The following is a 14668-nucleotide window of genomic DNA, read 5'->3' on the forward strand; positions in this document are numbered from 1 at the left end:
GCGCTTTTGTACTTGCAATGTACATCTCTAATGTGTTCTTAAATCTGAACTCTCATATTTATGCTGACACACTACGATTCCTTCACGTGAAATATGTTGAAAACAAATGTTTTGTTCTAACAATACACCTCAGTGCATCCCACACCAAATATCTGTTTCCTTTCCCAGAAAATCAAGAATAGAATTTATTTTTTCCAAAATGTTTTGGCCATTTGTTTGTTATTCCGTAAATATGTCATTACAATTTATTTTAACCGTTTTTAAAATGTATGGGTGATAATGCTGTAACTAAGAACACTGCCAGCAGAACGAGAGCCATGTGCAGCCGTCTGGAATGCTCTTCCTTCCGATATTAGGGAACCATTGGAGCTATGCACTTTTAAATCATCTCGATTGAAAACTCATTTCTTGAGGACTGCTTTTTCTGTTTATTGTCTTTCGTCTTTCCCCCGCACCTCCAATTATCACGGTAGGCTAGGTACAGTGCAAAAGAAGTTCGACATACATATTGAGACAGAGCATGTAAAAATAATAATTATCTGTTTGCAATTTTACCACTTATGTCTCTCTGCACTTTTGGAATGCATGCAACGTGTGAAGAACTTCCTATAAGCAGAGCCACATAATTAACACAATTACATTGTTTTCTTCCTCTAAACAAAACACAAAGTTAACTATTTGTTTAGTGCTATGTATTTTTTTAATTAAGTTAGTTTCTTTTTACCTCACATATTTCGTAACAAAGTAAGTTTTGAATAAGGAAAAAAACTTTAATAACAAAAGTCTTGAATTTCCCTAGAGTATGGTTTCCCTAGAGAGTTGGGTTATAACTCTATTTGTTTCAGACAAATATGTATAAACGTATTGATGCTCCACTCATGTTTCTTGTTTTCCTGCGCCGAGCTGATATTGATATCCCATTTAGTGTAGGCACTTTACCTTCTTCCACTCAAATTTTCATAAAATGTGTGAAAGTTTTTGCCATTGATATTTTGGTGTTAGTTTAAGAAGAAATTTGGTAATGTAACTAACTTTACTAATTTTAAATTTTAATCTCACTGCATTCGCAAAAATAATAGTAATACATTTTTATTATTTTTTATTATGTCAGTAGCATTTTATTTTCAAAAAGATTTGTTTACATATCACCATTTAAAATATCATCAAACCATTCAGACAACTGAGGTGAGTAATGTTATGATGATAACGTTGCTACAAGTGGCAAATTACTTTTTTGCATATCACAGGATACAGTTGGCCTGTGTACAGTATTACAAAATGATAATTCAAGCCTCTGCTATTCAATACAAAGCTTTTATATCCATAAATTCACTTTAATTATAAAAGAAAACTACACAGACCTCGCCAAAACCAAGGTGAAATTATAGCCTAATTGGTGCACAAGAAAGCATGACATTCATACATCAACATAAGAAAGGCAACCAGGGCATCTTGAAACAAATTCGATTCTCCGTGAATCAAATGTATGGTCTTAAAGAAATGAGCGAATCACCCTTTGTTGACACTAGCTATTTAGAACAACAGATTGAAAAAGTCGTCGTCCAATCACATATGAATATGAATCTGAACCTTGAGTGATATTCAGATGAGAAAGCCAGAGCCAATTGTGTTTAGGAAGCTGGAACGCCACCGTCCGAATAATTACATAAAGAAAATCCCACAAAATGTTAAAGCCAAAGTTCCTGTTGTTGTGACTTGATGGGTTTGAAAACCTTATTGCGGCCACTGGGACATTACGTTGCATTTTGCAAGTGGATGCCTTTGGGGCATTTTAATATTTAAAACAATGATTATTTATTCATGCAGCAGTGTGGTGTGTACTGATTTTAAAGGGCAATGATGCATTTAACAGAGAACAAAATTTGTACATAATACATGGCACCACTCTTTTTTTTGCAATAGAAATGAAGAAGCTCGGTTTATTTTTTATTGATGCAAAGAAATTGTAACGTATCCGTGGACCACCACTCAATGTTATTGCGACCCTAGTTAAGGTCACTAAAAGCAATATTCCTTCACGTGGAAACCGTAGTACGTTGTTGATCTAACAAGGACCTGAAAGCAGGTATCTCATTTATTGTTTGATGTTTAAGGCTACTTTCAATTCAATCATAGTGTTAATATAACAGCTCCGGGGCATCTTCTTTCTCGCTTTTGAACGTTATCACCGTTGGAAAGATCTGCTCAAGAGATTTGAACATCTCATTTACAGGGGTCGTTCAACCCCTTCGAAGAGATACAACGAAACGGCATTTTCATTCCGGTACCTTATATAGCCCTGCATAATCCTCTATTATTGTTGTTATTTATATCAGAAAAAAATCACAGTTACACAATCTTACAATTCCCTGCTCCATGTGTTTCCCTTAAGCATATTTTTCCCACTTTTATTGTTTACATTAACGGGCTAAGTGTCTCACTAACACAGCTACCGTTGTCCCTTTTCCTCGATGTGGCGGGAGCTCTTTTTTTTCTAACAGACTATAACTGGCTGTGATGTTTCTGTGTATGTGTCTCTCTCTGTGTGTCTCTCTCTATTTGTTTGTCTCTCTGTATGTGTCTCTATGTGTGTGCCTCTCTCTCTTTGTGTCTCTCTGTGTGTGTCTCTCTCTCTCTGTCTCTCTATATGTGTGTGTCTCTCTCTGTGTGGGGGTTGTCTTCCTGTGTGTGTCTCTCTCTCTGTGTGTCTCTTTGTGTGTCTCTCTCTCTGTGTGCGTCTCTCTCCATATGTGTCGCTCTTGTTGACATGCTGGTCTCTCCTCGTAGTTGCTCTTGCGGGTTTTTTGTTGTTGCCCAGTTCTCTGACATCGACATGCTAATCTCATTCAGACGCTGTCTTTCCAACAGACCTGTTCTTCACCTGAGGACGGCTGCTTGCGTTGTGGCCGAAACGTCGTGAGAATTGTATTATTTTATTGTTTTATTTTTATTATTTTATTATCTCCCTTCTAAGTGACTTTACCGAAAGAACCAAGAAGATGCTAATCTTCTCATTGGCACAGCCCCTGGTTGCTGGAGCCGTCTCACATTGACATGCTAATCTCTTACATTTACATGCAAATTCGATCTCTAGCTCCGCCCACTCACCCTTGGGTTGAGCCCACCTCAAGCCTATATAACCTCGTGTTGCAGCAGCTCTTTCTCCTGCTGTGTTTGTCTCACCTGATGACGGTTGCTTGTGTTGCGATCGAAACGTCGTGATCTATTAATCTTCTATCTATGTGACTTTACCGAAAGATCCAAAGAGTATTGTTATGCGATTATATAATTATTTCCCCACCATATATGTCCCCATATATGTTTTACTGCTCTCTTAGATTATGGAAAAGGTGTCAAACCCAGTGCAAATGTGTATTCGAAATAGCAGTGGATAGAGCATGAGAGAGGTATGGATTGAGATAAGCTTTGAAGAGAAAATATATGCAGAATCAAAGAGGCAATGCGATTGAGAGCGCACAAAAGGCAGAGTCTAGAAAAAACAGACGCATGAGAACCGTTTCTTTTTTTAATGGCAGGAAAGTACTCTGTGACGTTAAGTTTTTCTGTCCCATCAAGAATGTTTTCTGAAAGTTTCACTGTACTTATAAAAAAAGTCGATACATAGGCTCATTGACCTGCTGATTTTCTAAATCATGTCACACAGTATTTCATGTTCACCTTAGACCACTTGGAGTCCTTTGATAATGTCCTCGAGCATTCCAAGAATGAAGATTTGAACTGCCAGACGCTTGCAATCTGCTGCTCAGAAAATATAATTTTAATCACTAGGACATCCAGGCAGTCCAGATGGCATTACAAGTGCATTCCTAAAAGGAATATGTTGCTGAAGAGTATTTACATTAAGTCATGTTCCCTACATTAGCAGAGCAGGTGCTGATATATATAATATACACACACACATATATATGAATACCAGGGCTAATATGTATACATTTATATTGCTTTTTCTAGGTAGGCTAGATAGCTGCAGTGATGCTCATTTGATTTTCATTTGATTATTACACTTGGCGTGTGTGAAAAGACCCACGTTCAGAGGCAAACCGGTTTGATTTATTGGTGACCCCCAGTTATAGCACCAAGAACATCTCGAAGCTGCAAGTGGCTCCGGATCGAGATGCTGTAGGAGTTTTTCCCACTGTCTGATTAATGTTCTTCATTTACCATTCCCCCAGAGTGTAGCCCCAGCTTTTGACCAGCAAGCAATTTCCACACTGCTCTGCTCACCGACCATGAGCTCACAGAGTTGAATTGGCTCTAATCCAGTACAAACACGATTTTTTGTTAAATACTGTATATATATACATTTTATTAAATCATGATGTTCGGAAGATCAATCTTACGCGAAACATTTTACCGTAAACATGTTCCATTTTCTTTTTTTGTTGTTGCAATTTTCTCACCGAAAGCAGTTTACCTGTAAATTGTGTAAATCTTTACATTTCAATGTAGACCAATTTGTGTGTATTGAACGTGCATGGTGACTTTGGTTGCTTTTTTATACACTTGGTCTGGGAAACTTAAAGTTGCGTGATGATGAATCACAGATAGGGAAAGGGGTTTGAGAACCACTAACTCAACAGGGAATAAAGCAACAATAGACAGCCAGACAGCATGGCACACTTTCTCTTGCGATAGTCACATAAGTCAAATGAGGCGTTGGAGGTAACCGGAAAGTAGAGATGGTTGTCAGCACTGGCTGTCAATCACAACGGGGTGAAGATATTGAGCGAGCGGCACGATTTGGCCCTTTGGAGATGCATATCCACGAGCACCGTCAACCTCACAAGAGAAGAGGGTTTCTCTGCAAGGTTAATTGCACGGTTATGATTCGTCAGACTTTAAAAAAAGTTACATCATATACAATAAAAATTTTTTTATATTGTGCTCCTCATGCAGAGCATCCTAGGGTTCCTTACAATATACGTGCGTGCACTCTATAATTGCTCCGTTTATTTCATATGTTTTGGAATGTATTGTATTTCCCAAAAATTGCACAACTCAAATGCACGAATCCTATGTTTTCCCCCACTGTTCATTGACCTCTTTTAAGTGTAATACGTTAGTAATGAATATTAATAACTGTAACAGTACGGGCATATAAACAGCCATTAATGTCACGCAAAGATGACTGTAATCAGCTTCCCAGATGTTGAATGTGTGAATAGGTAGCATTTACAATGTTTAACGTATATTGAAACTCAGCTTATCCATGTGTTGTGCCAAATCCATTTAATTCAATGTAGCCTGAAGTGATTCTGTGCTCACTGTTGAAATAGGTAAATTGTTTGTGACATGCAGAACACTGAAGCTCAAGTTGCGTCTCCCACCAGTTTTTCACACGGTGAAAGTTGCTCATCACTACCTTGTTGAACATTAAGAAATTATAAATTTTGTGGCGCGGATCATTATCTTTTGGAGCTGGAAATGACATTTCCCCATTAATGTTAAGCTATCCTTGAGTAAGCACATCCTTACACTCGCTGGATAGGGTTTTTTTCCCATGAACACTTTCAGAGTCAAGAAGCACTCACCTAAATTTCGATTTAAAGCTTTCGTGACTGCAGGGATTCATCTTCTTGGTTCTTTTGGTGAAGTCACGTAGAAGGGAAATAATAAAATAATAAAAATTAAACATAATAAAATAATTCTCAGGGAAGACAGACCTGTTCTTCACCTTCCCGACAGACCTGTTCTTCACCTGAGGACGGTTGCTTGCATTGTGGCCGAAACGTCGTGAGAATTATTTTATTATGTTTTATTTTTATTATTTTATTATTTCCCTTCTACGTGACTTTACCGAAAGAACCAAGAAGAAGAAGCACTCACCTGTTTGCTCCCCTTCAGAGCATTGATCTCCACGTCGTGTCAGGCGGGCTGCCGGCACAACCGCTGACTATAAATTGTTTCTTGCTAATCTGCTCAAAGCCAGGTTTAAACCATTCAAGGACAGCACAGAGTCAAGACGTGAAACCCATTGACCTCAGTTTGAAATGTAAAAGTCTGTTAAAGGCCCATTTACAACATTTTAAATATATATGCGACCCTTAAATTAGCACGCCAGAGGCGAAAAGGCAAAAGCATTAACACGTTAACATAGTTAAAGCACATTTGTGCTTGTTTATAAATACATACGAGCCTATCGCAAGTTTTAAACACTCTACTTAAATAAAACAATCAGATTTGCTCGTACTTTATACCATTGTACATGTAGTACTTCATTAATACTGTTATTTAAAAAGAAAATAGAGCACATACTGAATCAAAGTGTGCAAGGAACACAATTGTATTTGGCATTTGTTACGTTGGAAAAAAAACTCTGATGGTTGCCGCATTGACTGTGCTCTCGCTTCTTCTTCCAGAAGAAAGGTCGCAGCAAAATTTGCCGAAAAGAGCCTCTCTGAAGCCTGCAAGGTCACCACCAGCTGTTGCCCAGCACCAGCCGGAGAAAGGTTTTGAAGGTGAATGTCTATTCCTTGTACAGCTTCATTACTGTAAATGCATTTTGTTGCTGTGATGCTCTTTAGTTACAAATAATACTGGCGATTCATTTGTAGATACCCATTGGTTTATAATGACCTTCTTTGCTTTCTTCTCAAGAGGCAACAAAGGAATTGTGAAATTGATGGCTCCGTATCTTACCAGGGAGAATGTTACAAGATTTAATGAATGCATTGAGATTGGTTGTTGGCATGTAGAGGCGTAGACATAAAATGCAGTTTTCTCTGTGCTGTAACTTTTCCCTGTTATTTTAGTAGGGTATCTATACATGGATCACGCCGTATATTTTGCATGGGTCTTGTGAATGAGTGGAAATTCGACTGCATAACAAACAATACAGGAAAGGATGCACTCTTAATTTAATTTGTACCACAAGGTATGCATTACTTCCTAAAGTCTAACGTATTGCAACACGCAATTAATACACAAAATGTATGCTTTGTCTAGAATGAATTTGATATGTACATGACAATATTTGTAATAATATTGCAGAGGCAGCAATAAAATGTTCATGGGTGCAATATCATTTCATTGAAGTCGCGCATATTTAGGTACTCGGAATCCAGAGTTTGTGAGAACCTACGTTGTTGTCATCATCGAGTTCGCTTCACACTTTCTAGATTTTTTAATTCATATATTGGACAAGATGAGGTAATTTACATAATCCGTGGATGGTTCAGAAACAAAAATCCAAACCGGCATCCATAATAACCTAAAGCAATAACCACCGCTATATTACGTATCATGTACAGTTTGCACAGCATATTCTCATGCATGCAAGTTTCTTGGCAAATAATATAATAATTACGGTCAACTTGTCAATACACTGCTCAGCGAAGGCCTCGCCATGGCGTGTCGACCACGGGAGGGATTTGATCGTCCTTCACCATGCCGATTAGTGCGTGTTTGTGAAGTTCGGATGGTGCCCAGACCCCGTTCAGATATCACTTAGCACTGACGTTGACCTCAGCTGAGAATCCAACTCGGGTCACTTGCTTTATAGCGCAGTGAGCCAACCACTGTGCCACTACTCCGCCCCATTGAATAATATATATGTGTACCAAGGAGAAAATAATTCCTGCTTTAACATTCTATTTATTTCCTGGCGGTTGTTGGTCTAGCTGTAGGCAGACGGATAGCACGTGGTAGCATGGCATGCTCTGATGCTGAGCAGTGTTGGCTGTATTATTGTGTCAGTGTACCATCCCATTGTGATCGCCTGATTATAATTCCCCACCTCTCCCATCTTCAACTAATTTTACTTGACACCAAGCAATCCATAGCAATTAGAATGTACCATAATTGTCCTACAAACAATTATGAAATTGGTTGGATGCAATGGTACATTAACTTGAAATAAACTGCTGGCATGTCACTGGTAAACATAATAGATGCAGATGTTTTGCTTAGGTACTATGTACAAATAAACAATATATAGGCGTGGTCATTTCATTAGCATGAGATACAAAAATGGAAATATTTTAATATTAGTAATTACCATTTAATTTCAGTTTTAATTATGTGTAGATCACGTAAAACACTGACTTATTCTACGATCAAAATCATAAACTGAGCAATATTGGGACCTGTAATTCACATAGCAGGCTCGTGAGTGAAGTATATCATGTACATTCGCTTTAGTATATGGTCTTCCATTTACTCTACACTATTAACCAGATTCTGGAAACTACAAATAAGTACTGCATACCTTTATTCCTGGCTATTACCAAATATGAATCAGCATTTGATGCAATGGATACGGCAGGAGTCATCCAAGCCAAGGTCTTACAAATAAAATATATTTTTAGGAACTCTACAAATAATTTAAAAAAACAAGGAAGCACTGCAATGAGATTGCATAAAGAGAGCTGTATAATTGAAATAAGGATATTCAGAGACATATGATATTTTATAAGAACTGGTTTGAAGAATTAAAGGCAGACACACGAATGGAGAGACTGTTAGCCACGTCAGATTTGCTGATGTAAATCAATCATAACAAAAGAGATAATTGAAGGGCATAACAAATAATGCTGCAAGTTTGGACTCGACAAATATGAGCAAAAACAAAAAGATGTTTGCTAAAGAAATAAAAGTAATCGTTGCAGGGACACAAGTAGAAAATAATAGAGTATTTACAGCTGGGGCAGTTGTTAAAGTGTATTGGGATGAAAAGTATGAAATCGAGGTGAATATAAGAGCAGGATTGATCACTTTTGGAGGAAAATGTTTTGATCATAAAAATTACCATACCAGTACTGTGCACGAAGACGAAACTTTTCAATAATTGTATAATCACAGATATGACACGAATGAGAAACACGGGCACAAACAAATAAAATTGAAAAGAAACGTACAAAGAAGGGATGGAGAGTTGTATGCCCGAAGTAAAATTTGAATGATACTGACAAAAACAGTGATATCATATTCAGTGCTAAACTAAATCCATTTTATTTTACCATGTAAAGCCGACTGAGCTATTAGCCCTTTTACAGATGTGACCTGTCCACACATGATAGCTCATCGAAGTGGCTTATATCACGCGTGGCAATTTATAGCAGCAGCCAAATAATATAAGTGCTTGTTTTCTAAACGTAGAGGGCAAAATTAGAGGATCCTGGGAAAAACCCACGTGACCACAGGGAGAGAGAACACGCAGACTCCAAATATACAGGTCTCGTCAAAGTCTGGATCGAACCCATGACCTGCATATCAGGGGAAAGAGATAACGTCTCACCACCGAAATTAAGTGGGCTTTGGCAGGATACATTGTTCAAAAGGAATGATGCCCAATGGATGAGACTGGAGATGGAATGGCAACTTAAGCAGAATATACGTTTGCGAGGATGGCTAGCATGGAGCGATGAGATCAGTTCATTTGCAGGAGTGAATCGATTGCAGCATTACAGGACCATGTGTGATGGCGATGGCATGAGCAAGTTTTCATCCAGCAGTCAATACGGAATGGCTGATGACGATGCCATTCTCTGTGCACTGGTATTACAGGAGAATCACTCAGTTCATTTTACCTTTTGTTGAAAAATTGTATGCGAGAATGTTCCCATTTTTTTAATCTTTTGGATGAAAGACAGAGATATATATATTCACACACATGCACACAGCATAATGTGTGCATTCTTCGTTGGTGGCATGTACAACAACATTGACAGTGTTGAATTTCCCGAGGTTGCCGACTTGATAGCAAAACCCTCATCTACAGTTAACATCATGTCTTAACCATGACATGCATCATTTCTCTCTTATTTAATTATACACCGGCATATGTTTAAGCATGCTAGAGTTGTTGGTAATATTTTGAGGATGCTTAAATATGCAGCGTGAAGATGAATCATATTATCAGTCGTACACAGGATGTGTTTGTTACCTACGTGACTTTACCGAAAGAACCAAAGAGTAAGTAAATTGTAGATTTTTTTTTATATTTGTTTAAAATCTCTTTAATTCGCTATAAGAATTTTATAAATGCATTCAGTTATTAAAATTATATTGAGTTTAACATGGTGATAGCCTATATGACCTCTACACGTTTGAAATATTGTAACTTTGTATATGAGTGCGTTTGCCATTTTCAAACGCATACATTATAGACGTGTTGGCACCATGACCGATGTTGATTTCTCATCCACACTGTAATCAACCCACAATTGTTTTCTTTAAAAGTAATTGAAGAGTTTGTCCGGGAGGATACTTTTTAGATGAGAAAAGATCACCTTGTCGCGTATCTTTCGCAGCAAAGCCATCAAGAGGTGCATGCCAAGCTGGGTTGTAAGGTTACAATGACGCTGGTATTTCAATCCGGCGAAAAAAAGGGCCTCAAACATCCTTGCGATAATCCCACACTCATGAAATATCACTTAGCAGGCCAAACGATACTCATAAAAAATACAACTCACTACAACAACAACAACCCAAAGCTAGTTTGTTGTTGACAAAATAAATATCCATTCGTGGCTTTCTCACCAACGGCTCCCTCCTCACCCACCTCAAGTCCCCCGCCTCAAGCGTCCAGCTTCGAGGGTTTTGTGCCGTGTTTTTTTTTATTCTTTATATCTTCGGTTACGAAATTACAGAAAAAAGGGCAAATTGAATGCTAAAAATGGTAACGGGTGCAATGGGTTATGAAACCCCCCGGGGACACAAGGGGGGGGCGAGCTGTCGGCGAACTCGGCGAGCCCACGCTCAAAAGCATCAGCTCACAACCACAATCAGAAACGAGTCCTGAAATTGGTTCATATACGCAGGGTGGTGCTCTCCATTGCCTGAGTCAGCCTGAAATGTTGGACCCAACGCTGTGCTCAGCCTGGGGGGGGGAGTGCGGCTTGCTGAGCGAAACCGTGAGTCATCGGTCCCTCGTGTGCCGTCGGAGACCATGGAAACGGGGCTCTCGGCAACCCGGAGCATGCCCCGAAAGGACAACTTTATTATAAACACTGCAGTGGCATGTTTAGCACCAAGTGGCTTCGAATAAGACTACGGGGAGCGTGTGATATAACATTAGGATCTTATGTAAAACAGCAGTGATGGTTTTTGTATCGTGGTCATTTTACAATTGCCTTTCTGTGTACTGTGAATAATCTTCCATTGTTTTAATTCCTCTCTCTGCTGCAAAAATGTTGTTATTTTCAAATCAGAAATGCGTCAAGATAGAATGGAGGCATACAATGCATGTGAAGTGCATTTGCATGAAATAATTGTGAGGTTTTAACATATAAATATATTCTATTGGATGCTCGGCATGTCATGTGTGTTCTGCTACAGGATGTTATAAGCTTGGCTGATGTATATTTTAGCAATTGCATGTATATTTAAGATAGTGTTCTGCATGATTGATTTTTTTTTCAGCAACGGGACCATATGTTTAGGTGTCATTACGTCCACGTATGGCATTTGTTTATTCGCTCCAAGCGTAAAACTAACCACGAATTTGCGGAACACTTAGAGAAAACAATAACTCATCGGAAACGGCACAACAAATTGCTTGCAAGCTACCATTCGCCCACTGGTCTCCACTTTGCATTTGCATTCCGTGCCTTGACTACGGCAACCTGGGGACACGTTCAGTGCAGAGGTCTCCTGAGCGAGCGCTATTACGACTGATAATGAATGCCAGCCATGAGCACTGTTTTCAGCTTGCCCCCCCACCTCCCTCTCCCATTGCAGTTGGCGCCCACTCGTACTGAGTGTCGGCTGTCACCCATGCTTGCCCGCCTGTTGGCTGCCGTGCAGATTTGCACAGTCCTGCTTGGGTGTACAATGTTCATTGGCCATTAATGTACGCCTCCGTAGCGTGGCATTGACAAATTACACGGCAGGTGAAGGTTGATTCCTTGCACATTTGGAAATTGTATTCCACTCGTAATTTTCCCACACGTTACGTGTAAGTCACTGTAAGTAACTGTTTAGTGTACAATGTGATATGTTTACTGTTAGAGCTTACTAGGGCATAAGGCAGTCATTTAACAATTAAACTCAGCAAGATCTGTAACATCTACCCATGAGCCAGTAGACTAAATGACCCTCCACTAGGGTGACAATTATTTAAATAGAGCACAGAGTAGCACCCCATCAAAACCCTGGAGTACAGTGGTCAGCATGAAAGTAAGATAAATTAGATGACACTAATTGATTGAAGAAGGAAGTTTTAGATATAGTGTTAATTATACGCAATAACTGCAGACCAATTTTAAATATAGTTCAAAGGAATTACATATGCTTAAATTCTACCTTCAATAATTTTGTTTTGTCACTGGTCTCTTGGCATTTTGGGAATTTGGGCCTCTGATAAAAAAAAAACCCCATAGATAATTATATTAACATAATCTAAAGGGTGACTGTAAAACATAGTACTGTGTACAATTTCAGCAAGTGTCTTGTACTGTTCCACATTAGTAACGTGTTGCTTTGTGCTTTTTACCACGGCGTTTTGCAGATGCGTCTGCCAACCAGGACCCAACGCACGACCACTTTGCGGGCATGAAGACACCCGGGCAGCAGCAGCTCATCACGTTGCAGGAGCAGGTGAAGGCTGGCTTGATCTCCATCGACGATGCGGTCATTCGCTTCAAGGCGAATCAGATCGACGAGAAGCGCCGCATGGCCTCTTTCAAGTTCCATGAGGTGTGAGCATGGCCACGTTCACACAGGGGGCTTCAGTGGGTGCAGCCTGGGGCCTCACATTTTGTGCCCAACCCCCCCCCATCCACCACAAAAAAAATATACACTTAACTATAATGGTTGAAACATAATAATGTAGAATTTTGATTTTAAGATTTCATGACTGCAGGGATTCATATTCTTGGTTCTTACGTGACTTTACCGAAAGAACCAAGAATACAATAATGTAACACAATGTATGTATAAGGGGTGCCATGGTGGCGAGATGTTAACTTCCTTGCCTGGTATGCAGGAGGTCGTGGGTTTGATCCCGACCCTGATACCTGTTGTATATTTGGAGTTTGCATGTTCTTCCTGTGGTCGCATGGATTTTTCTCCAGGTTCTTTGTTTTTAAAGTATTGAATACATGCGAAACCCTAGGCCCCCATCAAATGTAATCCAACCTTGGGTACGTGCATCATTGTCAATGCAGTGCATGCACCTATGTTGAACTTCTTTCACACCATACATAGTCAACCGTGCTAATTGCACATGCAGGAAAAGAACAACAAACTAAACACAAAAAACAGTTCTAAAGAAATGGGTGTTCAAACCAGATAATTTAAAATTGCATAGCTCCAGTGGCTTCCTAATATTGAAAGGAAGGGCCATCCAGATGACCGCTGAAGAGCATCTGAAAGCGCACAATGCCAGTGAACATCGTTGTTCAATGACTAGCCAAAAGCTGCTGCTGCGAGAATGACTGGAGTTTGCATGATGGTTTATGCTCCTTGATGAGATAAGCAAAGGCAGTGACGTGACTCCATTATCAGCTCAGGGGGTGTAGTAATCGGTCAGGTGGAGCCCCATTATTTGATTTGTCTCGGCACGGTCGCATCCTAGGCTATTGTATATCGCGGCTCCCCTCGCCTAATCACATCGTTACGCTCACGGTCTCGAACATTTAACGTTGTAGGGGCGCTCTATCTTCGCAAAATTCAGCCACTACAGCTCCGTCGTACCTCTCTTCAATTCTAGATTTGAAGCTTTCGTGACTGCAAGGATTCATACTCTTAGGTTTCTTCGGTAAAGTCACGTAGGTCAAAAATAAAATTAAAATTAGTAAAAGTAATAATAGAAATAAAATAATAAATCACGACGTTTCGGAGGCAACACAAGTTTCCGTCATCAGTTGGGACCGTCACAGCTAGATTTACTGTATCAAGTACAGCAATTTAACTATTTTACTAAAAATAAATTTTACTATTTTACTGTACCTCTCTGCAATATTGCGTTACTGATCCAATTAAATTTAAATAAAACGTGGAACGTTAATGAAAAAATGTTCATAGAAATGTTTTAGCCGCATTTCAAATAAGCGTTTTGTTCTTTTACACTTGTTGAAAACATATCGCACAGTGGTTGTCAAGGGGGCCCCAACTCGTAGCTTTGGCCACCAAGGGGGGGGGAGCGAGGCACCCCCTGCCCCCACGCTCGTTACGCTGCTGCGGCGAGACACTGGTTAATTTGTGACCAAGCACTTTGTGTGTAAGCGGCGTTGCAACGCGGCGTGGTAACTCAGCGGAAGGAGGTGCCCTCGTGGTGTCGCACGCTTGGTCTCTGTGTCCACGGCTAGGAGTTGTGGGCCCTAAGTTCCAAGGTCTGTCTCACCCCCTCCGCCCCCCCCTGTACGTAGCGACATGCTGTGAGGATCGCTGTCGAACAAGTGAAGTGTCATTTGTAAGGGCATGTTCAAGCTGTTGACCTTTGGGTTTAAATATCCTACGACCTTGCTCTCCAATAGTTGGTCATTGTGTTGTTATTCTCTGGATAATTGAATTGAAAAAGCACTGGTGACTCCTTTTAAATCGGGAATATTTTCATCCTAATGGAGCAAGAAAGCAGTTGAAAGGTCGTATTTGTAAATGTACTAAAGTAATGAAAATTTGACCTATAACATCATATGGCTGGGCCATGGTGGATTTCTAGAAAATTACACGTTTAAGTATTTTATATGATGCCAACATTTATCTA

At 39.6% G+C, this 14668-nt stretch overlaps 1 protein-coding gene across 5 annotated transcripts in view; it reads left to right on the forward strand.

Annotated features, from left to right (window-relative positions):
- LOC144720623 (phosphoinositide 3-kinase adapter protein 1-like) overlaps nt 1-14668 on the forward strand; it is a 165115-nt gene that overhangs the window by 128815 nt on the left and 21632 nt on the right. For 3 of the 5 annotated variants that reach the window (XM_078597495.1, XM_078597497.1, XM_078597498.1), the window contains 2 exons: nt 6381-6479; nt 12470-12657. In XM_078597495.1, the coding sequence (XP_078453621.1) occupies nt 6381-6479; nt 12470-12657 (287 nt within the window). The remainder of the gene's footprint in view (nt 1-6380; nt 6480-12469; nt 12658-14668) is intronic. The other 2 variants (XM_078597496.1, XM_078597499.1) reach the window with 1 other exon arrangement.

The sequence above is a fragment of the Lampetra planeri genome, chromosome 9 (genome assembly GCF_965212315.1).
Source record: "Lampetra planeri chromosome 9, kcLamPlan1.2.h2, whole genome shotgun sequence".
NCBI lineage: Eukaryota > Metazoa > Chordata > Hyperoartia > Petromyzontiformes > Petromyzontidae > Lampetra > Lampetra planeri.